Genomic DNA, 24,034 nt, shown 5'->3' with positions numbered 1-24,034 from the left:
TTTTAATAAGACCTCTCATTATAAATGCCTCTCATAACATCCCATTCTGCATATTTACCAGTCTCCCCACTTTTCTCCCCCTGTTTCCAGTAAATACAAAAGGAAGAGCTGTACTCAGTATTGATGGACATCACAGATGAAAACAACGAAGAGAGGAGAACTAGCTTTAAGAAAATAACATAAGAAGAAGACGAGAAGGAGTCCCTCTACTGAGGCTGGCGAGGGAAGACGGGAGGCGTACAAAGTGGCGCCGCGGCAGCGGTGTCAAACCAGCCACAAACTTGACAGACGGAGTGAGCCAGTTTCCACCAGGGACCACCTTTTTGCCGGGTAGAAAAAAGACAGAGAGAGAATGAAAAGTGTCCCGTTATTATAAAACATTTTATTTTTCTATACTTTTGTGATTTACAATGGTAAAAAGTGTGTATAAAGCAGTATATATGTACAAATCTGTTTTTATGTTTTTTGGTAAGGGAGATGAACAGTTGGCCCTTGATGCTGATTCTGTGGTATGCAGGAAGGAGGAGGGAGGAGCCCCCCCTCCTCTCTCTATGGCACACTGCTCTGTCGCCGAGGACGTGTAAACAAAAACATAAACAGAAAGGTGGCAGGGAGAGCTCGGCATCCAGGCAGAAGCACTTTCTACGCTGTACTTCCTGTGGGTGGAGTCAAAGGTCAGCCTCCTGGTCTCAATGCTCCGCCTTCTTCCTTCCAACCCCACCCCCCAGACCTCCTTCCTTACTTCTTCCCTAACTTTTCGAGCTGGTGATGTCGATCCTTCCTCCTTGTTGCGGTGTCACTGGCCGACAGCGCCTACTGTTAGCAGCGTCCCCCGTGGATACTGTCGTGATGTCACTTTCTCCTGGCAGCACCATTGGGCATCCCCGTCCTCCCCAATGGGCAGCGTCACTGGTTTACAGTGTTGGGGAGTGGGGGGGTGAGCCACGGCGGGACGGTGAGACGGTATAAAGCCGAGCCTCCCCGGTCTGCCCCTCTCCACGCCCCAGCAGAGGTCAATGACTGAGGACTAGTTTGAGAAAAAAAAAAAAACGCAGAAGTCACCGACTTTACTCACCTGCCAGACTCCGAGCCCAAGCCTTTGTGTCACTCTGCACCGACGGACAAACTATCAGACCAACAATGATAAGGTGCGTACAACTACCAAGGATGCACGTTTCCACCTGACGAGAATAACTCATCATTGTCCATGTAACAAATTGAATTATAATCGAATAATCCCATTGTACTACATCAGCAGGTGCATAACCAAAACACAAGCCTGAGGCATATAGACTATGTCGCTAGATAAAACATTATAGAAATACAGTAGTGCCCATCTAACGGTAACAAGGAACGAGGGCTGAATTGTCAATTTTATTTTATTTTATTTTATTTTTTTTTTTTGGTCAATGTATTCTGAGAATATTTGTTTGTGCGTTTCTTTTGTTTGTTTGGTTTTTTTTTGCAGCACTGAAAAACTTTTAAAGAGGAAAAAAGATTTAATTTGGTGGAAAAACGAAAACCTTAATTCTTTATATCAGAAGAGTCACTGTAAACGTGTTTAAACAAGAATGTTGGTTCAGTTTTTTGAATGTACATTAATGTCTAGGGTGTCCAATAAGTATGTATTCTTTTTCTGTATATAAATATATATACATATCTATTATATGGGCTGTGGTGATGTCAGGGAGTAGAGGGGGTGGGCAGGAAAGCCTCTGGCCCCCGAACATAGATACCAGACCCCCTCCAACTAAATATGTCCCTGATATTTACTGTAACATGTGATCATGTGTTATATGATTGAAAGTGTGATGGTGATAGTGTGAACTGATCTCCCCCGAATCCCCCCTTTACCACACAAACAAACACAAACACAAACAAACACACACACCCTGTGCAGATACTCACAGATTGACGACACACGCAGTACTACACACAATACTACATTTTGCCCCATTGAATGCAAAACATCACATCCTACTTTTACCCGACAGACACTTCAGGAAAAGAATCACATCTGCAGTAATTTCAGCCCTTCATTGGAGCTGGGAAGACTTGCTAATTAGCGCAAGGTGTTGTGGGTGTCAGATAAAAAAGTTTATGAATATTGATTTTTCTTTTCTTACTTGAACCAAAGTATGATTTGAACACACAGTCTCAGTGCTCTTTGATCAGGAGACAGCGAGACTCTGTGATGACAGCGGAGCCCGGATGTGTATTGACGTGACCCAGATTTCATTCGCTCATCACTGCTGAGGAAGAGCTCGCTCTTCTGCTAATATAAGGAGCCCGCTGATCAAGCGCAGCTCGCAGCTTCCTGCAGCAGCCTCGGTTTATGAACTGCTGTTCTCATGCTGACCCTGGTGGGCAGGCGCTTTTATTGCATATTGGAAATAACCTGCTGGCCCTGAGAAGAAACTTTTTCTTTCTTTTTTTCTTTTTCTTATATTTTTTATCAGAGGCGAGCAGGTTCGGGTGAAGCACAACTTTGTTTGAGAGTTCAGGGTACACTACTTAGTTGGTAGTGGTTTTCTGTGAATTGTTCCAAGAAGGTAACACTAGGTTAAGCTCCTGACTTCCTGTACAAAACTACAGTATGTACTGTTAATATCCTGTACAGTAAATCTCACCTCACACTTCTTGATTAACTTCATCTTATTTCAGGTTAAAAAAAGAAACTTGTTCTGAATCAGGGCTCCTACCCACGCGACCTCTGTTCATCTGTAGACAGCTTCTCATATATTACAAAGAGTATCTATATCATGGCAACTAACTGTTGTGAAGTCTAATTGGGGTAAAGTCGGTCATTTGTTCTCCCATGCAGCGATCATATGCAGGCTTAGCATTTTTATACCTGTAGGTTTGTTTCTGAGAGTCACATGATTCATCTGGCCTACTTACAGCGCTACAGACTTGTGGTGGGTCAGAGACGACTCGGGAGCAGGTTGGAGTTTTACTTTGACGGGAACTTCCTGGGAGGCAAAAATCAGCTTAATGGTGGAGTTAACTGACAGAGATAAAGAACCAAAGCTTTCATTTTCTATTTTTGGCTTACTAGCATTACGGTTGGTCATGTGATCTGATTTTTTGTCCACTGAATGATCTATGCACTTTGCAACAAAAACAGATATGATGTCACATGTTAATACACCACTGTTATCTATTACTCTAGGATGTTAATAGAAAATAATATCTTAGGCGATGGCACTATATTTTCATTGTCAACAAAACCCATGAAAACACCTAAACCAGCAATGTGTCAGTCTGTCTCTCAGTACTTGCTGACTTCCTGTCTCTGGCGCTCAGCTCTGCAGTTGTGGAGCAGTTGTTATGGGGACAAAAAAGAAAAGGAAAAAAAAAAAGAAAAGAGAGTTAGCTCCTGTTCTAGTAGCTTTCATTGCATTACTGTATGAAATAAAGATAACTCAATTATTGTGTTAGCATTCAACAACTACAGCTCCCATGAGGCTTACACCCCTTGCTCCCACCACTTAGCCTTTACTCCTCCATATTGCATGTTCAGGTGTAGGGGCAGGTGTCCCGACTGTTGTTGGAATGGAGAAGGGCGAAGTGTTGGGGCAACATGGCCCTCCAAATGGATGTTTTTCAGAGGCAAACGCCAAACTGAGTGTTGTGAGAAATCATCGCCAAGATGGCTGTCGGAACAAAAGAAACCTACAACTGTATTTTCTTCAGTAGTAAAGATTTAAATATCACAATAACAATCATATTATTTAAGCTTAATGTTGGTGCTTCTTTTAATAACAAGCATAACAAAAAAAGTAGTATGGTCGCTAACTAGCTAGCTAGCTAACGTTACATTGTTATTACTGATTTGTGCATGACAGTCCCACATGTTGACATATTCCTGTGTCACATTCCACCCTCCTTTTGATGGCATATTGTGTACAAAATGTAACTTATGTCCAGCGGCAGTGTTGCTCCAGTTGTTACTGATTTTTTTTGTGAGCAATTTATAGCAGAAAACTGAAGTTGTATACGAATCACAAGCGTCCATGCTTTTGTCTCCATCACATAGCAAATGTCATTGTAATAATACCATTATTGCCATAGTTGCATCTACTCACACAAGTGCCATCGATGACAACTCACGACGAATGTTCCGAAGGGGCAAAGTGGAGGGGTAGAAGTAAAATATGGGATTGGGCCTTTGATAGTGTTTCTCTGACCTCATGGAGTTGTAGTTGAATGCTGACAAAATAATCTTTAAGATCACACCAGAGATTTCATTGCCTTAGAATTTTCTGTGGGTTCGTGACAATGTGCAATCTGTTTCACATCATATTTTGATCCGTCTTCAATATGAAAAAAAGATATTTACTAGTGGGATATTATTGTATCTAATCAAACTATAGTCTGGCTGGTCTTCCATGTTAGTAGCCGTATTTATTAAATCAGTGGTCAGGTATGGATTTTATTTTTAGATGTATTTTTTTTCCTCTCTTACTGAACTGTGGTTGTTTGTCTCTGCTTGTTGAAACACATTTTTAACTTAACTAGTGAGTTTATTTCTGCGTCCAGAGAAGTTCTGCCTTTACAAACATGTTGGTCTCTCTAAAGCTCCAGCCTGCACCTCAGCGGGGGGCGGGGTTAAAGTGACCCTCCCTTCCTTCCTTGCTTCCTTCCTCCCTTCCTTCCTTCCTTCTCTCCTTCAGATGCCTTCTGTATAATGACCTGGTCCTGATCTTCCTGAGCACAACTGCTTGAGCTGTGACACTTACAGGATGTCCCCTTTTAGCGTCCGCCCCGCCTCCCCCTGACCCCGGCAGACCCGCCCCATGCGACACCCTCCTCCCACCACCCCTAGCCTTCTAGTATGTGAGTCGACTGGCCCCTTTTGTATTCCTGGTGTTCTGTACATAATAACCCTCACCCCTCCTTACCTGTCCCCTCCTCCCCCAGCTGTCCTTTCAGGGGGAAAAAGAAAAAAAAAAAAAAGACGACTACATCCTCTGACTCCCCGAAATCTTGTATTTTGTTCTAATAATGACAAAATTTATTTATAAGGATTTTTTAAAATCTATCTCTTTCTCCTTTTTGTAAATGTTCCAGTTAAATAAAGTTTAAAAATGTTAAAAAATTAAATGGATATATTGAAAGGTTAAAAAAAATGTCTCTAGAAGTCCCTGCCCCCTCCTCTGGCTCTGTACTCTGAACTTTGTGTTTTTGTTTTTTCTCTTTCTGTATGCTTCTCTTTATGTGCTTCAGATGAAGAGTTCTATTTATTATGACATTAACGTTATTATAATTATGACTAATTATTAATATTATCATCATCCTCATCATCCTCATTATTATCATTAATAAACTTGTCTACTTCAGCTGCGGTGTCTCGGCGCTGTTTTGTGGTGAGTGATGAGTTACTGCGTGCTTGGGGCGGACTGGGACTTGCGGTAAGACTACAAATCCCATGACACAACATCACTGCAACACCATGTGAGATGAGCCAGGTGGAACGGGGTGGGGTGACACTCCCAGACCCATTTGTCTTATGCCAAACCCCCTCCGGGTTTACAAGATGGAGAGCACCTGTCTGTCGCCGAGGCCGCCATTTACCCAACCAGAGAGAAGACAAACTCAGACTGAGGAAAAATATAGACGCATGCCTTCAGGGGGAAGGAGGAGAGGCAAAAACACACAAATGTAAATACTTCAAAAGATCAGTGCCTCTCCATCATTGTTGACTTTGTTTAATCCTTTGAGCCTCTACAAACAATGGGAGATGAGATTTTTTTTTGTCTGTGACAAAAAAAGGAAGAGAAAGAAAAATTGACAATCCAAAAACCACTGTTGTTATTTGTGTCACTGCTGTTCCACATCAAAATGTGAACAATGTGGTCTGTGCAATGGGTAAATGTGCTATGCATCATTTTTAAATTTGTTTGTTAGCCCAAGGCCTCAAATGAAACCCCTTTAATCAGACGTTTACTTCTTTCTTTCATCATTTAAATTGAGTGATCAAAATCAGGGTTAAAAGGAAAGGTGCTAATTTTCAGTCTGTGAAAGTGTGTCTAAACACACTCCTCAGTAAGTACTTTTAATTTTTTCCAGCTGAGAATGAACAAATAATTTTGCATGAAGCTCATCTGACAGTCCAGGCTTTGTGATTTCTATTGTGTGCCACAGTAAGGAATCACCTGGCTCAATCTTGGCACATATGAAGGGTCCAATGCGTCCCCATTCCATACTACATATTAACGCTACTTTCTACTGATGCTCCTGTTTATCTGAGGTTCTCAAAGTTGTAATAACTGAGTGCAAATTTAGGGAGCCTGCATATGATTGCGGGCCACACAGAAAAAGTGCCCAGTTGTCCACCGAAATTGCTAAGGTTAGCTAACAGCACTAGCATTAATTACAGATTGTAATTCTGTTGACACTCACAAGGTGCCAGTAGTTGCCATGTGACCAGTAGCTTTCTTCTTCTTCTTCTTCTTCTTCTTCTTTATTTTAAATTATTATTTAAGCAACTTGCAGGTATGACATCAACCAATAACTGCTGTCAATATCACAACACTTGTACATATTAGGGCAATAAAAGTCAGCAGAATAAATAAAATAACTGTTTGACCATCTCGTAATAAATGCGTACATCATGTAATACAGCCCTACTATTATGACAAAGACAGTAACAGATACAGAGAAGTAACATAAAATATACACCTGCACCTTTTGATTGCTTTTTAACCCTGACCTACCCCTGCCCAGTGGGTCTTTCTCTAAATTACACTACACATGTAGAAAATTTCTTAAACGTGCATTAGAGAGTAGAAATATATGCAAATTGTGAAGAAAAATTCATAACATATTCCTGGCTAAGTTAAGTGCCTCCTTTCTAGCATCAAGCATAACCCTGACCTGCCCCATCGATCCTAACAACAGGGAGCTTCACAGATAGAAATCTCTAATGGAGCGTAATTCCACTGTTGAATAGAAACCAGTTTTCGATGCAATAGCCATGGCGTATTAAATGTAAGATACACTGTACAATGACTTTTTTGAGACATACTTTTTTTTACAGTATAATGATTTATGACATACTATAATATGACATTTTATGGCATACAATACTATAGCTTTTTTGAGACATACTATACTACAGTATGACTTCTACAACATACTAAACTACGACCTTTTAAGATATAATACACCTACAACAATAAAACTTTTTCAGGCATACTATGACATTACTTTCTCATGATATACCATATATGACTTATTTGACATACTAAGACATTTTTTATGATATTTTAATGTCATACTCAACTAACTTTAAGATACAATGACTTTGTATGATAAACAATGCTATGACCTCTTTGTGGCATACTATACTATGACTTTTTATGCCATACTATACAACTATGTTTTTATGATATACTATGCTATGTTTTGTTTTTCCTCTTTGATATATTATATTATGAATTTTCTGTGGCATACTACTCTCTTTTTTGCTCTTTTTAAGGCATACTATACTACAACTCCTGCAAAATATAATACACTATGAATTGTTTCTGACATTTGTATGACATGCTCTACTTGGGCATTTTTGATACACTATACTATGACTTTTTCATGTCATACTTTATTTTACTTTTTATGATACACTTTAGAATGTTTTCTCTATACTATACTATGACTTTTTTATATTATACTATACTACACTACACTAAACTATACTATACTATACTGTGACTTTTTATTCTATACTATACTATGACTTTTTTATATTATACTATACTACACTACACTAAACTATACTATACTATACTATACTGTGACTTTTTATTCTATACTATAGTATGACTTTTTTATTCTATACTACACTATACTGTGACCTTTTATACTGTACTATACTATACTGTACTATACTATACTATACTATGGCTTTTTATACTATACTACACTATACTATGGCTTTTTATACTGTACTATACTATACTATACTATACTATACTATACTATGACTTTTTATACTATACTACACTATACTATGACTTTTTTATACCATACTATACTATGACCTTTTATACTATACTACACTATACTGTGACTTTTTTATACTATACTACACTATGACTTTTTAATACTATACTACACTACATGACTTTTTTATACTATACTACACTATGACTTTTTTTATACTATACTACACTATACTATAACTTTTTTATACCATACTATACTATGACCTTTTATACTATACTACACTATGACTTTTTTTATACTATACTTCACTATGCTATGGCTTTTTTACTATATTAAACTACACTATGACTTTTTATACTATACTACACTATACTATGTCTTTTTTATACTATACTATGGCTTTTTATACTTTACTATACTATGACTTTTGATACTATACTACACTATACTATGACTATTTTATATTATACTACACTATACTATGACTTTTTTATACTATACTACACTATACTATGAATTTTTTATACTATACTACACCATGACGTTTTTATGCTATACTACACTATACAATGATTTTATTATACTATACTACACTATACTATGCCTTTTTATACCATACTTCTCTATGCTATGGCTTTTTTTTTTTACTATATTACACTACACTATGACTTTTTATACTATACTGCTATACTATACTATGCTATATTATACTATAACGTTTTTTTATAGCATACTATACTATCCTATACTATACTTCACTATAGCATACTATACTATACTATGCTTATACTGTGACGTTTTTTTTTATAGCATACTATACTTACCATGACTTTTTTTTAAACATACTTTACTGTAACTTTTTGTAGCATACTATACTATGACTTTTTTATAGCATACTATACTTACTATAACTTTTTTAAACATACTTTAACTTTTTATAGCATACTATACTATGACTTCTGTAATTATATTCTTCATTATGACTTTTATAGCATAATAAACTATTTCTTTTTATGGTACACTTTAAAACGATTTTTTGTGGCATATTATATTATGACTTTTTTTAAAAAAAATAAATAAACTGTACTATGACTTTTTTCATGGCATATTATACTATAACAATTTTTTTTATGATAAACCATGCCAGGGGTTCTCAAAGATTGAAGACGGAAGGCTCTAGTTTCGCAGACCGGGCAAGGCGGGGGCGCAGCAAACCTGTGCTTCGCCAACTGGGTGTGGCCAAGTGGATTTTGCAAGTTTGGCACACCGTGCGCCTGGCGCAGCCACTCCTCTTTCCCACCTCCGTCCCTCCTACCGGCGCAAGTCGGAAAGAGGGAGGAGAGAAGGCGTGGAGTGGGTTTTACACACATCACACCAATCAAATGAGCCCCTCTCCTCGCCCTTAAATGCGCCGCGCGAAGGCGTAATGAGAGTTTACTCAATTCGCCATGGCAGAAGAGAGCAGCAGCGTCAGACGGCCAAACTTCTCCCAGGAGGAAACTGATGTTTTGGTCCGGGAGGTCCAAGCTCGCAGTGTCCGAATATATGGAACTGCGAGCAGACCTCCACGGGCTGACGATGCAAAGGTAGCCTGGAAGGAGGTCACCACAATTGTACATCAATGTTGTGTTTCTCTCGTGTGCGCGCGCACATGCGCGCACTCTCTTTTTCTCTCGCAGTCTCACTCTGTTTCTTTTCTTTGGACTTTTCTAAGATGACAGATGCTGAATATATACTCCCTATCTGATGCTGTGGCTGTTTGTGGTTGGCTGAGAGGGATGTGAACTCATTAGTTTTGTTAATCAAATCAGGTTGGGTTTCCATTATGCGTGCCAAACGTGCCAAACGGTGCCAATCCCCTTTGATCTGACATCAGATGTGACGGGACAGTCGGTATAGAGATACATTTATGTGCTGACTGCAGATAGTTGCATTGAATAGTGGTTTTTGGGGTATTTATTGCATTATTAATGTGCCTGACATTCTGGAAACCTGCCTGTGAGGTTCTGTGAGGTGACGTGTGCGCACTGTCCGCTGGTCAGCCAAACTTCGGCTTACACCGGCTGCGCTCCGCCTGCGCTGACAGTAGACCTGGTTTCAGCTGGCGAGCTTTTAGCGCACCTTTGGCGAAGCCTTTTGGCACAAAACTGTCACTGCGTCAAGCTGGATCTGTCAACACCTCCCCCCGCTGCGCCGCCACACCCATCTCAGCGCACCTCAGTCTGCCAAACTACCAAACTAAGCGCCTCGGGTTGCGCTGCTCGAAACTAGCTCTGCGCGGGGTTCGCCACCCTGCGCTGCGCTGCGAAACTAAAGCCCAGAGTGCTAATCGAGGGACTAAGCACACGATTGAGGGCTCCACAAGAAAGGGGTCACACTTTGAGACCACAGTCTAAATTGTTCCAGATTCTAAGAAGCCACTTTCCTATTTGTATTCTGACTGCATCTGGAGAACTGCAAATAATATATTAATGTTTGGATCACATGTAAATGAACGACTACGTCATATGCTGCTCTGTGTATTTACTTTGGCATGACACTGACATGTAATGAAGGCAATGAAGAGATGCAAAGGAAACATGCAGAGATGGAAAAAGGGTAGAAAATTCCAGAACATCTGAAGTATGTGTATTAAACGGTGAAGTGTTTGACCACCTAGCAACAATTATCTAAGAAAGTTCTGCAGCAAGCAGCAACGTTTGTGTTTGACCAGTGAGCAAAGGTTTCTAACTTGAATGTAGTCCATGGTTCCTCCAGTAGACACACAAGTAAAGTTCCTGAGCTCCTAGAAAAGGTCCCCTACTGAGTAACTTAACATAGTAATGGTATACTTTTGTTAGTACGCAAAAAAACATGTAAACAGAAAACATGTTTTGGAGAAAACTAAGTTAATAGACAATAATTATAAAGAGCCATCTGCAGCAGTTTGAAATACAAAATTCAATACTGTATACTGTGCTGTGACTGTATTTTACACCTTTTTTCAGCAAGTGTAATGTCATCTAATTCCCACTTGGTGGCACCATCTATCAGTCACATACACATCTACTAGAGGCCTCAGTAGACATATAATTCATTCAGCAGCACCAGCTTTCAGCTTTGACCATCTTCCCTCACGGCCTCGCCCTCTCCTCTGTCACAGCAGATCCTCTCTGACACTTGATCCACCTCAGGAGTGAAATATTATCTCCCTGTTTTATTCATACATGTAACGGTTGATTAAGGTCAAATGGGGATCTAAAATATGATAAAAGCATCTGTTGAGCTCGAATAGAATCTGTCACCCCAACCACAGCAATTGACCATAATCACACAATTATGAAGCGATGAGACACTTTGGCTTTATGGGGAGGGTGCTTTGCTAAAATGGCCCACGTAAAACCCCATCTGTACAAATGGGCCTTGGATTTGAGCCAAAGCAGGGGCTAAAAGACCCAATATATCAAGTCACGGCACATCTAGCAGAGGGGAGCAGAGAGCGGCTGACAAAACAGCAAGTCTGTTGGTGTCAAAGAAAAACACAGCTCAAATATTTGTAGGCACTATCAATTTTGTAGGTACAGAATTCCCTCCCTAATTTTGGCGGCAAATAAAATTAGCAAAGATGATTCATGAGCCAAATGAATCCAAAGCAGCTGAAAACACAGTTTGAGCTTCAGTTTAATCAAGTATTTATATGACACTAATTCATCAGCTGTCAGAGGATTGTGTGTGTATACATCTCTGTGTATGTGAGTACATGTGTATGTGCATCTGTGTATGCTTACAAAACATTTCCACCTCTTGAATCCCTTTTATTTTTTTATATTTAATATGAATATGTCTCTTGTATGTGGAGTGTGTACAAACTGTGTACATGATATTTATATATGTGTAGATTTGTACTGCTTTTCTTTCTTTTTTAATTTAGTTTTATTGTAAATTTTTAGTTATTGTAAATACTCATTGCAAATAAAGAAACTGATAAAATATGATTTACAAAGCACAAGTGTAGGCCACCATTTTTATTATTGATTCATCTGCAGTGTTTCTTCATCACTGATTGCTGTTTAAATTGTTTTACTTGCAGTCATTTTTATCTTTTCTTCAGCATTATGTAGGTTATCTGTAACTTTTCAGTGCTGCTGTTGTTTTAAAACTTAACGCATTTTGTTGACTTTTACCAAAACTTCCTTCCACAGCAGATACATTTATTAGATACACAATTCTCTGGGAAAAATGCAACATATTACAGAAACCACCAAAGAAAACTTCTGATTCACACTAAATTGTGTTTAATAAGAGTTATTCCACAGTAAGAAATATTTAAACTGCTTTACTAATGTAACTCTGTTGTAGCCTGTATGTATGAATGAACTGCAGTGTTATGTTGTGGGGGAAAAATATATTTAATTAAAATGTATATTGGATCAGATGTAACTCAGGGAGGTTAATTCCGTAATTCATCAATGGAGTGAGTTATAAAGAACCAAAGTGATGTGTTCAAATTAATTTTGTCCGACAAACAATTTTAAACCCAAAGCTATTTCATTTACAGTGACACAAAAACAGAGAAAATACCCAAGGCATAGAATATTTGGCCTTTTTTCGTAATAGATAACTTATTAATTGCAAGTCAAAACTGCTGTCATTTAATTAATCATCAATGAATTGTTTGAATGCAACACACGAGGGTTCCATATGCACTTCAGTGACTGTGTTCCCTGACTATCTGCAGGTCTTAGTAAACACTGAATTCAGTTTCCTGCAGAAAGTTCTTAAAAAAGTGGATATTAAAGTCATAAATTTAATTCACAGTTTGAAATATTGCCTGGGCAGCACTAATGCCATATCGCAGTGATATAAAATGTTTGTGTATCCAACTGCTGGCTGTAGGGTGATGTCACACACCTGTAAACCAAAAGCAGTATTGTTGTGACAGTTTAATCTTTTTTTTAATGGAGTATTAGGCGGCATTATCTGACCTGTCGCAAACATTCACTTTAGCTACATTAGCTAGGAAGCTCATCATTTCATATTGGTATTTCAGCAAAAAAAAATAAATAAATGAATCATTTTTACTTGGTTAATCCATTCATCCATTTAATGATCCACATCCAGGTGACATTAATTAAATTAATTATATCATTAAGAGATACTGTTATATACTGCTGGGAACTACTGAAAAAATGTGACATAGTAAACCGTTCCAGGTCATACTGCCCCTGGTTTTCCATCACGCTTTCACACTTACACACTTCACACTGCATGATGACACCAGATATTAAATGGGATTCTATGCAGTATTAAATAGGACTTAAACTGACCTGCAGAAACCCTGATTACTCAACAGACTTTGTCCCATCACACACTATAACACGTATTAACTGAGAATATAAAAAACACTACTTACTTGTCTAATAAATCAACTAATGTAGCATTTATCAGTTGCATAATATACATCATATTTTGTTCGTACTGCAGTGCTTTGCACACTGTGTGTGTGTGTGTGTGTGTGTGTGTGTGTGTGTGTGTGTGTGTGTGTGTTGTCTGGATGTTTGGGAGATGCAGACAGAGGGGGAGCAGCAGGTTTCTTGTCTGGAGCTTTAGACAGTGCATCCATCAGCTCGGCACTCCACCATCTGCTGCTAACACTGCAGCGCTCGGCCCAGCTAAGAGCCATCTGCAGCCAGCTTCATTTACATCGCTCTGAGAAGTTTTACTCTGGACTCACAACAAGTGCTGAGTGCAGGAACTATTTATTCGTTAATATACGAAAAAGCCAGAAATAATACGAGTATAAAAAGACAACGGTTGTGCATTACATGCTCCTTCTGCAGCATCAACCATCCAACACACTCAGGGTGGATGATAATATTTTGTTCTAATAATCTCATATTAAGGTGCTCATTAATTATGCTGGCAGCATTTAGCTTACATATGCACAGCATCACTCATATTGCTTTAATTTAAAATGTAGCAATTACACCTTCAATCCACAAGAGGGAGACAAACACCTGTAAATCACACAGAGGTTTGAGCATCCACTAAATACATTGCACACATCAAGTGCACGATGATAATGAGCTCAGTATCAGACTGACACCACATCACTGAAACAAGCATAACATCATTTTATGTCTGGCAGCATCTTCAAGCCCAAACTGCTGTGTATGCACTAATAATTTCACTGGTTATGTTCAACCAGATGTTCCACTGACGGAGCGTTTTATTGGGCCACAGAGGAGAAAGTTAATGTTAAAGAAGCTGCCACTCCTGCTGTTACCAGAAAAAGTGCAGTGTAACCAGAATTACCTTGTTAGCATGAAGTTTAAACTGATCAGTGGCAGAATAACGGTGTTTACCGTATTCTTTGACCAGATTTCTTTGACATTTAAAGTTTCCAGTTGGAAATGCAGCTTCAGATACAGGATGGATGTTATGAGAAAATATTTTCCTCACTGACTCCATGTTTCTCTCTATTTTTTCTGATAACTAAAAAAAGCTTCACTAATGTATTTTATACACAAAGTAAAATGTTTTATTTTGTATTCATTTCACTGATGGCTGAAGTTATGATTATTTAATGATATTTTGTGTAAAATGATATTTTGAGTAAAACATATGTGACAAAGAGTTTTCAGCAGTTTATAACAGTCAGTGTTAAATGTTAAGCGGAATTTATACTTCTGTGTCAGCCTACGTCGTAGCCTTACGTGTACCTCCCCAGAAATGTAACTACACATGGCGGTGTTGCAGACCTCCTGTCTATTTGTTAAGCTGAAACCATTTACTTTAATTTCACAGATAAGAAACAATAAATTGTGAAGACAATAAAGCCTCCACAGAAACAGCATTTTAAGTCATGTGTGTGATTTATCCTGGCTTCATATGAGCAAAGGAAATCTCTGCTCCTCGCTAGGATAATATAAACAATGTAAAATGCCATAGGCTTGTGCTAATAAAGTTAGCATGTTATATTTGTTTGGAAAATGTGTTTAGTATAAGACAGTTGTTTTGTCAGTGAACCTTGTGAGTTGTAACGGAGCCAAATTGTGTGCCGTTACCTTTGTTAAATGTTGCTGTTGTCCCTGGTTTTATATGAGAGGAGAAGTCTGCTGACTATAAAAAAGATGTTTTTAATAATTCATACAACGTAAAATGCCATAGGCTTGTGCTAATAACATTAGCATGTTGTATTTGTGGGTTAGGGTTAGGGGTTGTCTGTGAATGCTGCGAGTTTTAGTGAAGCTGATTTGTGTACTTGTTTTTGAAATGGTCTCTATTAAGTCATGTTTAATGCGTGTTCTGGGTGTGTTTTGAATCAACTAAACTTTACAGTACTTCACAGAAGCCCTGTGGCCAACTAGGCCTACTTTACATTACATGGTTCAAGTGACCCAGTTCCGATTTTTTCCTCTCAAGTGGCACAGATCGGATCCGTAACATGAACGTGTAAACAGGAAAAAAAAAACGCATGATATCGGATATTGTCAGATCAGATTCAGATATCTGCCAATAGGTCTGTAATCGAAACAAACAGATCGGATATTTCCTGGCAAGCCATGTCGTAAGTCATGAATAATGCGACGACAGCACATTTTGATGACGTGCTCATGAGCGAGGGAAAGGAAGGCAAGCCGAATAAATCGCACGTCAATCAAAAACTATGAACCAAAAAAGCACAATCTATCCCGAGTGAGACAAACTGCTTGATCCCCGTCTCCAGTGTACCAGCAGAGAACCTGCAGAGCCGAATCAGCGAAAAAACACACCGGGCTACATAGCGTCTCTACCTGAGCATCTGAAGCTGCGGCTCGCACCCTCGACACACAGACGGTGCTTCAGCATGCCAGCCAAACATGTGCACAACTGTGAGAAATAAATATGTGAGGTGTATGCTGCTTCTCCATCTTTTTTTTTTAATGTTTCTTTCTTTCTTTCTGTCAGCGACATACACTCCTAACACAGGACGGGTTGTTTTTATTGACTGAGTTGATTATTAAGCCATAGTGATGCACGGATAGGCTCTGATAGCACCCGAATCAGCATGTACCTAGCAGTCATCCAGCCGCACCCGTCTGCAGCTGCACAGACATTTCCACCGCTCTGTGTAGGCTAAGTTACCTTTTAAATTATGTGGAGCAGCGCCAGCTTTCCAGGTCATTTATTCTTTAATGATTAACTTCAAATATTTAAAGTTAGTCCTTAAAATTGCTTTCAGTAATGTAAACATTTCCATGCACGCAGTAATGTCACTGTAGCAAATACCGTGGGACATTTACACAATGATCAAGAGTGCTGGACCGGAAGTGTCGCACAAAAAAACGGAAGCTGGCTGTGTTCTGTTTTGCCTCTATGTTTCCGTGAAAAATAAGGTGAATAGAACATGTAAACAGCAGTCAGGAAAAATCGAATATAGGCAACAAATCGGAATTGGGCATCAAGACATGGTAGTGTAAAGGCAGCCCTAGTGTTTTGGAGGTGTAACTGCAGAGTGACACAGAGTTTATAGAGTTTGTAAATCGATGTTCAGTATAGTTTTATTGTTGTTAAATGTGATCCTCAATTAATCACTAAATCAATACTTTAAGGAGACTAGAATTTTGATTTAAAGCATAAATTTTATATATTGTTAGAATTACTGTGACTATCGAGTGAACAGTAATGAATAGTTTGTTTCAGTGTTGAATTATTTGCATTACCTCCATAGAAGAGGCTGTCTTTGTCCCTGTTTTCTTCTATCTATCTACACACACATATATATATACATATATATATACACACACACATATATATATATATATACGTGTGTGTGTGTGTGTGTGTGTGTATATATATATATATATATGTGTGTGTGTGTGTGTGTGTTGCTAATAAAAAGCTAAGCTATGGTCAGACAATAGCCCATAGGTTCATAGGTTCAGTTACTGCATACAAATGTGTGTCACCTCTGGTCAATGCTACTCGGACTACAAATGGAAACTAGAATGGAATCTTGTCCCATTGCCGAGAGATTCTGCATTCATGTGCAAAATCTGTTTATAGAGATTGGTGAACATATTTTATGGTGTAATGTTTTATGGTGGAAAATGCTGATTGCTGTAATGCTGACATCAATGCATAAAAGGACAACTGACTAACACTACACAGAATCATTTTCACATTCCAACCAGCTAAAAAAAGAAATCTCTCAGGGTCACTGATTATATTTCACTCAAATCATGGACACAAATGATATCACTAAATGTCCTGCACAATGTTTCATGCTGCAAAACTGCCTTTAAATAAGTTGTTCTACCCCATCAGCAGCACCCATCCTCAAACATGTAGCACAAAGGCAAGATGAAATACCTGCCTGCGTGACACTCGCTCTACTCTGGACAGCTTAATATGATTGTGGTTTAATACCCATTACAACAGTGTGTAGGTGCTGTCATTAGGAATTCAGCCGGGCTGAAACTCACCTTCCCTCCTTCAACCTATTAGGGAAAATAATGATAAGAATCCTGAAAAGCGCCGCGCTATAAATGGAAACAAAAGTGCTGGGCTCGACAGAACAGGAGCTCCAGCCACAATTTGTGGAATAAGGTGAACACACGGCTGATGACCCACAGCCTTGTGGGTAATGCAAGGTCAGACGAGGAATTGTGTGATCTGAGGGCCGGGCATGAAAAAACTTACTATGATGGCACGAAGCAGCAGATCAACTACAGCAGCGACAGATGGAGAAATGTGGAAATGAGGCTGAGAAAAAGAAAATGGAGAAAGAGGAAAGAGAGTTTATCTTTTACGTACAATGTATCTTCTACTCATGAGATGTTATCTCCAACAAGATACGTAATACATACAAGATTTTATCTCCTACACATGGGTTTTAATCTCCTACGTATATGACGGTATGTCATATGTACAAGATGTTCAGGATACAGATAAACTTTTAGGCTACATTGGGCTGTTCTGAGAATGAGAAAGTTGTGCAGATCGAAGCACCTAGTGATACAGACGGCACTGAAAGTTTAGCCAAAGGCAGCATAAATAAAACCTTCCATAGTCAAACATAATGTTCAGTGACTCCTGCAAGACTGTTTCATATTATACACAAGACCACAAGCCCGCAACATCTAAGTTCCCACGTACACACATACACAGTCACATACACACATACACAGTCATACACTTTTAATTGGTCAAGAAGCACAAGTTACTGCGAGTTGTGAGGAGCTAAGCAAATGAAAATACATGAGAATGTACAAGCTAGCAACCATGTGTCTCTACAAACACTGGACAATCGTCTAAATAATAGAAATAAAGCCTGCCCCATTCATTTTATTTATTGACACACAGTCAAAGCCACATTTGAGGTGTACGTAGGTGTTGAACATGAACATGTTTTTTTCTTGGATAAAATGACAATGGCTCTGTCACTGCCCATTTATCTCATAACAAGGACTATCTTTCTGCTTTTTAGAAAGACTGATTAAAGACAAAATCACAGATTAAATAACACAAGTAAAAGGCTCTGGTGCAAAAGAAGTTAGGACAAGGTGAGGAATCGTGTTTCTCTAAAAATGTGATTCTTTTCTTTGCTGCACTCGCCATTAGGAGGCTAAAAAGACAAATGAGTTTCCTTAAATTTGCCCCCTGCAGTGATGATTTTTTTTTTACCCAATCCCAAAATGCACTCAATCTGTTACGGGCAAAAAAACAAAACAAACAAACAAACAAAAAAATGCAAACTGTGGGAAAAAGTGGAGCGATGTTACAACTTAAGTACACTGTCAGCAGAGGAGCTCAGAGGTGAGATCAGATAAAGAGAAAGACATGTGGATTCATACCAGCGAGGTGAAACAAAAAAAGAATAGCAGGATACAGGTGAATCAGAGATGAAGAGATGTAGCAGAGGATTTAAGAGTTTAAGATTCTGAAGTGAGAAGATGGAAGACTTAAGTCGACATGAAAATATCTGACTAAATAATCAGATGTGGAAAGAATCAATAAGAAAACTCATTTCATCATCATTTTATAAGTAATGAATCAAACAGTTTCCTCTTATTTATCAATGTACCTGACTGCTGTCTCTCTACCTCTCACACTCTGACTCAATCATCCCACCCTCCCCGGTCAGACCAATATATCTGAAAGACTAAGTTACCAATATTTCTTAAAAGCTGCTCACGGCTAATATTTCCAGGCTCCGTCTAAAAAAAATATTTTCTGACTTAATTTTGAATCAAGAAAGGTGAAAAACTGAAACATAGTACAGAAGAGGTGCAACATAGCATACATTTGGGAACACTAAAAATTGATGAGCTCAAACTTGCCAAAAGTCGTAGAGAAAGTCTTTAATAACAGTCATCATCCCACATCAAGTCTCAACTATAACCCAATCTACTTTGAGGTGAGATTCACCCAAATATGTATCATTAAATTAAAATTAAAGTTAAAAAATGTTCTTTTGTAATTTGGGTGACCAACAGGCCGAACTGTGATACAATACTACTGTTTATCTAAGCATGACACATGCTCAGTAATTATCTTTTTCAAATTAAGCCACAACAAGAAATTATTTACACATTAATTCTGCAAAACTAAATTAATCATATTACAGATATTACAATCCAGACGTCTGGAGCTACTACTGCAGTACACTGGAATCATTTTGGCCAATAATATACTGTATTTATCACAATTATATTCCACCTTTTTTAAATATAATTCTTGTATTTATATTAATTAAAATGGAGCATTTCAGCATGTTATCACAAACTAAACTATTCAAGTGTGACAGGGGACATTTGCAGCATGTTAAATACCTGACAAATGCTCTTTCAGAGGCTTTTTTGTTGATATCAAGGAGGGAGCTCTGATATCACACGTAAAACTGTTTCAACCAGGCAACATGTGGTTTACAGCGAAAACACAATATCGACATGAGGACGTATCGGTCCAGGCCTGCTCTCCTCTCTCTGCTGCCGCCCGGTGCCAAGGCGCTCAGGATTTAGAACAACTACTGGTGTCCATCTGCACACCGGATTTAAAATGTGGCTTCGCTGTGACCCGTCTGTTGTCCGAGGCCTCTGGAGACGGAGGGAGGAGAGGATGTGGTGCCAGGAAACACACACTCACTCCGCCGGCCTCCGTGCTCCACAAACGTGCAGTTATGCCGCTTCATTGGTAGAAAAAAGTCACAAGACGTACAGAGCATTCAGACAGTGAGTGAGCTCATGAAGACGCATTTTTAGAGGTGTCTTTCTCTCTCTGCTGTCAACCTGTGCATCTGTCTCAGCCTGTGCTGGACATTATTACTAATGAGATTTAAATGATTTATTCTGAACCTTTAGTCTCAAGAGGACCAGCAGGATAATTTTAAGAAGCTATTTAGGCTTCTGTTATTTGTCTTTGCATGGTAAATCTAACTTCAGATAAGAGGCTCTGGAATAAAAACACTTACAGACCTGCAGGTTGGAGTGTATGACCTGTGAAAAATGGGGATGTACATGAGAGAATCTGTGTTGTGGACGATCCTGCCTGTTGGTTTAAGGCGGCTTACTGGGCGTCTGTTCCAGCCAAATCCATTTTTATTCACCCTGTGGATTATAGAACTGGTTGGCAAGGCTGCCCTAGTAGTACCAGAGCCAAAAAGGCCCATGCAGGTGGGTGCCCTGCATGTAGAGCATGGAAAATTGTGGATACCTCACAAATGCAGTTTTTTTTTCATCCATATTTCCCCACTTTAAGCCAAAAGGGCTAAGCTTTGGACACTGAATCATATTGAACAGTGCTTGCATGGTGTCAGGCTCGCTCTCTCTATCTGAGCAGCCTTTAGAGGGCGCTGACACACTGGTCATGACAACAGCCGTCTGTGCAGGTGCTGAGGACACACTTCTCAGCCTCAGCATGTGCGTGAAGTCTCCGGGATGGTGCTAACAAGTGACGTTCACCCACAGAGAACGTCCTTAATCAGACCTCTGAGCCTGCCACAGCACACAGGAGGAAATAAAAGGACTGCACTGGATTCAGCTCAGGCTGATATCTGATGCCAACCCTATTTCCATTGTTATACTGGAGAGGAAAAAAACAATCACTACTTAAATGATCTGTTGATTAAAACCATGGCATGTTAATGAACACTAAGGGGCATTTTTAAAAACTGTAATAGAGGCACTTTATTTCTACATGGCCATTAAGCATGTGGACCTCCAAATACAGTAGTCTTCTGCTTCCAGGTGTTCTACAAGATGTAGCTGCAGAGATTTTAGTCAAGAGTAGGGGAGTAAACAGTAAACAAAGTCAAGCTTCGGTCAATACCCTGGTTTAGGAGTTACGGTTCAGTCTAAGTTTGGTACAGCAGGAAAAAAAAATGCATAAGGATATATTTGTTTTCCTTTATTTTGAGAGAAAGTAGTGCAAGTGACAAATAAAATCCTCCTGCTAGGTACTGAGGTGACACTTTTCCAACTGGCAACTTTTGTCATTAATAAAAAATAAGAAACAATATAAATACTTCGGCATTACACTGTACGAACACTAAACAATTTTGCAAAGGCAGCACGTCACAACAGGCTATAAAACTGAATCTATTCACTATGAAATTCAAAACACCAAAACACAGAGTATAATAAAAGCAAGTGTTATGATTGTTCTACCTTCATTATATCTAAACTTTCAAAGCACCCAAACATTTATCATCCTGGTGACTGGCACCTCTGGGTGATGGTGTCAGCGTGGGTCCAATAAACATCCCCTACAACGCCAACAAGCCATCATCACATCTCTTTCTGTTGCTGTTGTAGCTGACCGGAGTCCTGCAGACAGCTCTTTCAGCTCCAGCATTTCATTCGTGCTCGTCACAGTGAGTGACTTGCACGCCAATGAGCTTGTTGTGCTATTCCCAGTACATGTTGCTAATGGCATACAGCTAAAAATCATAAGAATTTACACTTAGGAACTTTGGTTCTGCATTACGTGCATCAATCTGCATACTGTGTATTCTGCGTGCAGCTGTGTGGACTGGATCGTGACAGTTCGGTACACATAAACGAACCGTTACAAACCTGGCCAAGACGGCATTAGTGATGTGCAATAATGATGTTGAGTGATAAAGTCTGGCTTTCAAGTTTATCTCAAATGTATTGGATGGGGTTGATGTCAGGGATCTGTGCAGACACATCAAGTTTTTGCACACCAAAGTGGGAGAACTATTTCGATATAGACCCAGCTTTGTGTATGAGGGCATTGTCATCTTTCAAGTGTCTTTCCCAAGTTTTTGACACAGAATTTGAAGAAAACTATTGTCTGAATTCCCTTCTAAATACTTCCCTTGACTGTAACTTAGGTGCCCAACGCAAATCATAAAAAGAGAACCAGACCAAAAGTATACAAAAAATGTATGGAGTTAATATAACTTCAATATCAATTATCAAAGTAGTAGTAATGTCAATAATTGACACACTTGTGATTCGGGATTCTATAAATAAACCTGACTATAAGCAGGTATGGATGTCTTGTTGGAGCAAACAGTCTCTGCAGTACAGTTATGTATCTCTCCTGCATCTTTAACTTTTCTATCACATACATCAGCTGCAGTAACTGTCCGCCCAGGAACACAGAGGCTTCCTATCACTCTATGACAGCTGAGCTAATGGCTTTGGATTGCAAACATCTCTCCCCTCTGGTGTGCACTTCTGTGTGTTACAGCATTACACAGGCATGTGTCTGCCATCAGGATGTGTGTTTGACAAAGTTTATCAGCAGCAGATTGTAAGACACTGATCCACCAGCTCTGTGTACACTCGTTTGTGACTACGGAGCCAAGTTAAGCTCAGCTGCAGGTGGTAGATGTTATATGAGAGAAAACAATATTGCTTGTACAACAAACCAGCTCAATAAAAATGAAGCAGAGCCTCATTTTCTGTAAATTTGGATCATTTTTGTTTTTTTCTTTTCTGGGCAACATATGGCAGGAAACAGAGAAAACAGACCAGAGGCCTGAGCACTGATGTTGAGTTGTTTACAGTGACTGCATCATCCATCAGGCAACAGGTCTAGGCTTGGCATGAGTTCCCAGAGTGCACAGATGCTTAATGGCATGACAGGTTGTGTCCAGGCTCTCAGGCCCCGACCGAAACGCCTCTGGCTGCTGGACGGAGACACCAGACAGCCTCAGGACACCGAGCGGTCTCGCCAGCTGAGGCTGCTGCTTCAGGCTCTGCTGGCTGGTAAAAAGAGGTGTGAAGAGCTGTGTGACACCACAGTGCACAGCCTCAAGAGCACTATATGACCTGGAGACGGGGTGACTAACATCATGGAGGAGAGGAAGACAACATTTGGCTATGAGGGTGCACACATCATTTACATTTTCTCAGAGGTTTATGTGATAGCATCTGTCAAATATTCCAATGACAGACAGATGATTGGGTTGGGTGGTGATGGCTGGATGTACTCCAAGTCATGTTATGTTGTTTTGTGTGTGTGTGTGTGTGTGTGTGTGTGTGTGTGTGTGTGTGTGTGTGTTTGTTTTTTTCTTCTTTCTTTTTTACATATGTCTACATACTACTACTACTACAAATCTCCCCTTGGGGACAATAAAGTTTAGGTTGAAGTCTTTCCTCCAGATCAGATCACAGGTCACGGGGTCACGGAGGGGAATTTCTTAATTTCACTATATTTACTTTGCAGACTCAGTTTTTATGCCTCATGTAAATAAATGCGGCTGTCGAAGACATTTGACCATTTCAAGAAGTTTGTTTAAATAGTGCATGAAATCCTTCAACTGATCCAAAAGCAGGGAAACTTCTGCTGTTACTTCTGGTAGTTTTGTAGCCTGCGAATCAGACATCTCTGCAAGCTCATGTTTTATCTGCTCTGGCAGTCGATTTGGTCCCCCTCCCATTCAAATGAATTTCTAGCTGACCTGGCCTAGGTTGGACCAATCACAACAGTTTATCTAACATGGGGCGTGGTTAAGACATTGTCTGACAACTTGTGGAGCCTTCACGCTCAAAGCAAAACAGGTGACAATGTCATTTCTGGCTTGCACAACCTTGTGCCTCAGACACTATGGCAGGTATAAGCTTAGTTTAGAACAGAGGAGCGCCACTGAGGC

The 24,034-nt window shown here is 39.4% G+C and overlaps 1 protein-coding gene and 1 long non-coding RNA gene across 2 annotated transcripts in view; one reads left to right on the top strand and one right to left on the bottom strand.

Moving 5' to 3' along the window:
- The window catches only part of LOC125879676 (RNA binding protein fox-1 homolog 3-like), a 574,563-nt gene extending 567,070 nt beyond the window's left edge, over nucleotides 1-7,493 (top strand). Inside the window, exon 14 of the mRNA XM_049561655.1 lies at nucleotides 91-7,493. Coding sequence (XP_049417612.1) covers nucleotides 91-93 — 3 coding nt within the window. The 3' untranslated portion in view covers nucleotides 94-7,493. The remainder of the gene's footprint in view (nucleotides 1-90) is intronic.
- Nucleotides 1-24,034, bottom strand: part of LOC125879686 (uncharacterized) — a 162,448-nt gene that overhangs the window by 19,787 nt on the left and 118,627 nt on the right. The gene's annotated exons all lie outside the window — the stretch shown is intronic.

This window comes from Epinephelus fuscoguttatus, linkage group LG19 (assembly GCF_011397635.1).
Source record: "Epinephelus fuscoguttatus linkage group LG19, E.fuscoguttatus.final_Chr_v1".
NCBI classification, from domain to species: domain Eukaryota; kingdom Metazoa; phylum Chordata; class Actinopteri; order Perciformes; family Serranidae; genus Epinephelus; species Epinephelus fuscoguttatus.
Note: the sequence above shows the minus strand (reverse complement) of the source record. Positions and strands in the feature narration are given on the sequence as shown.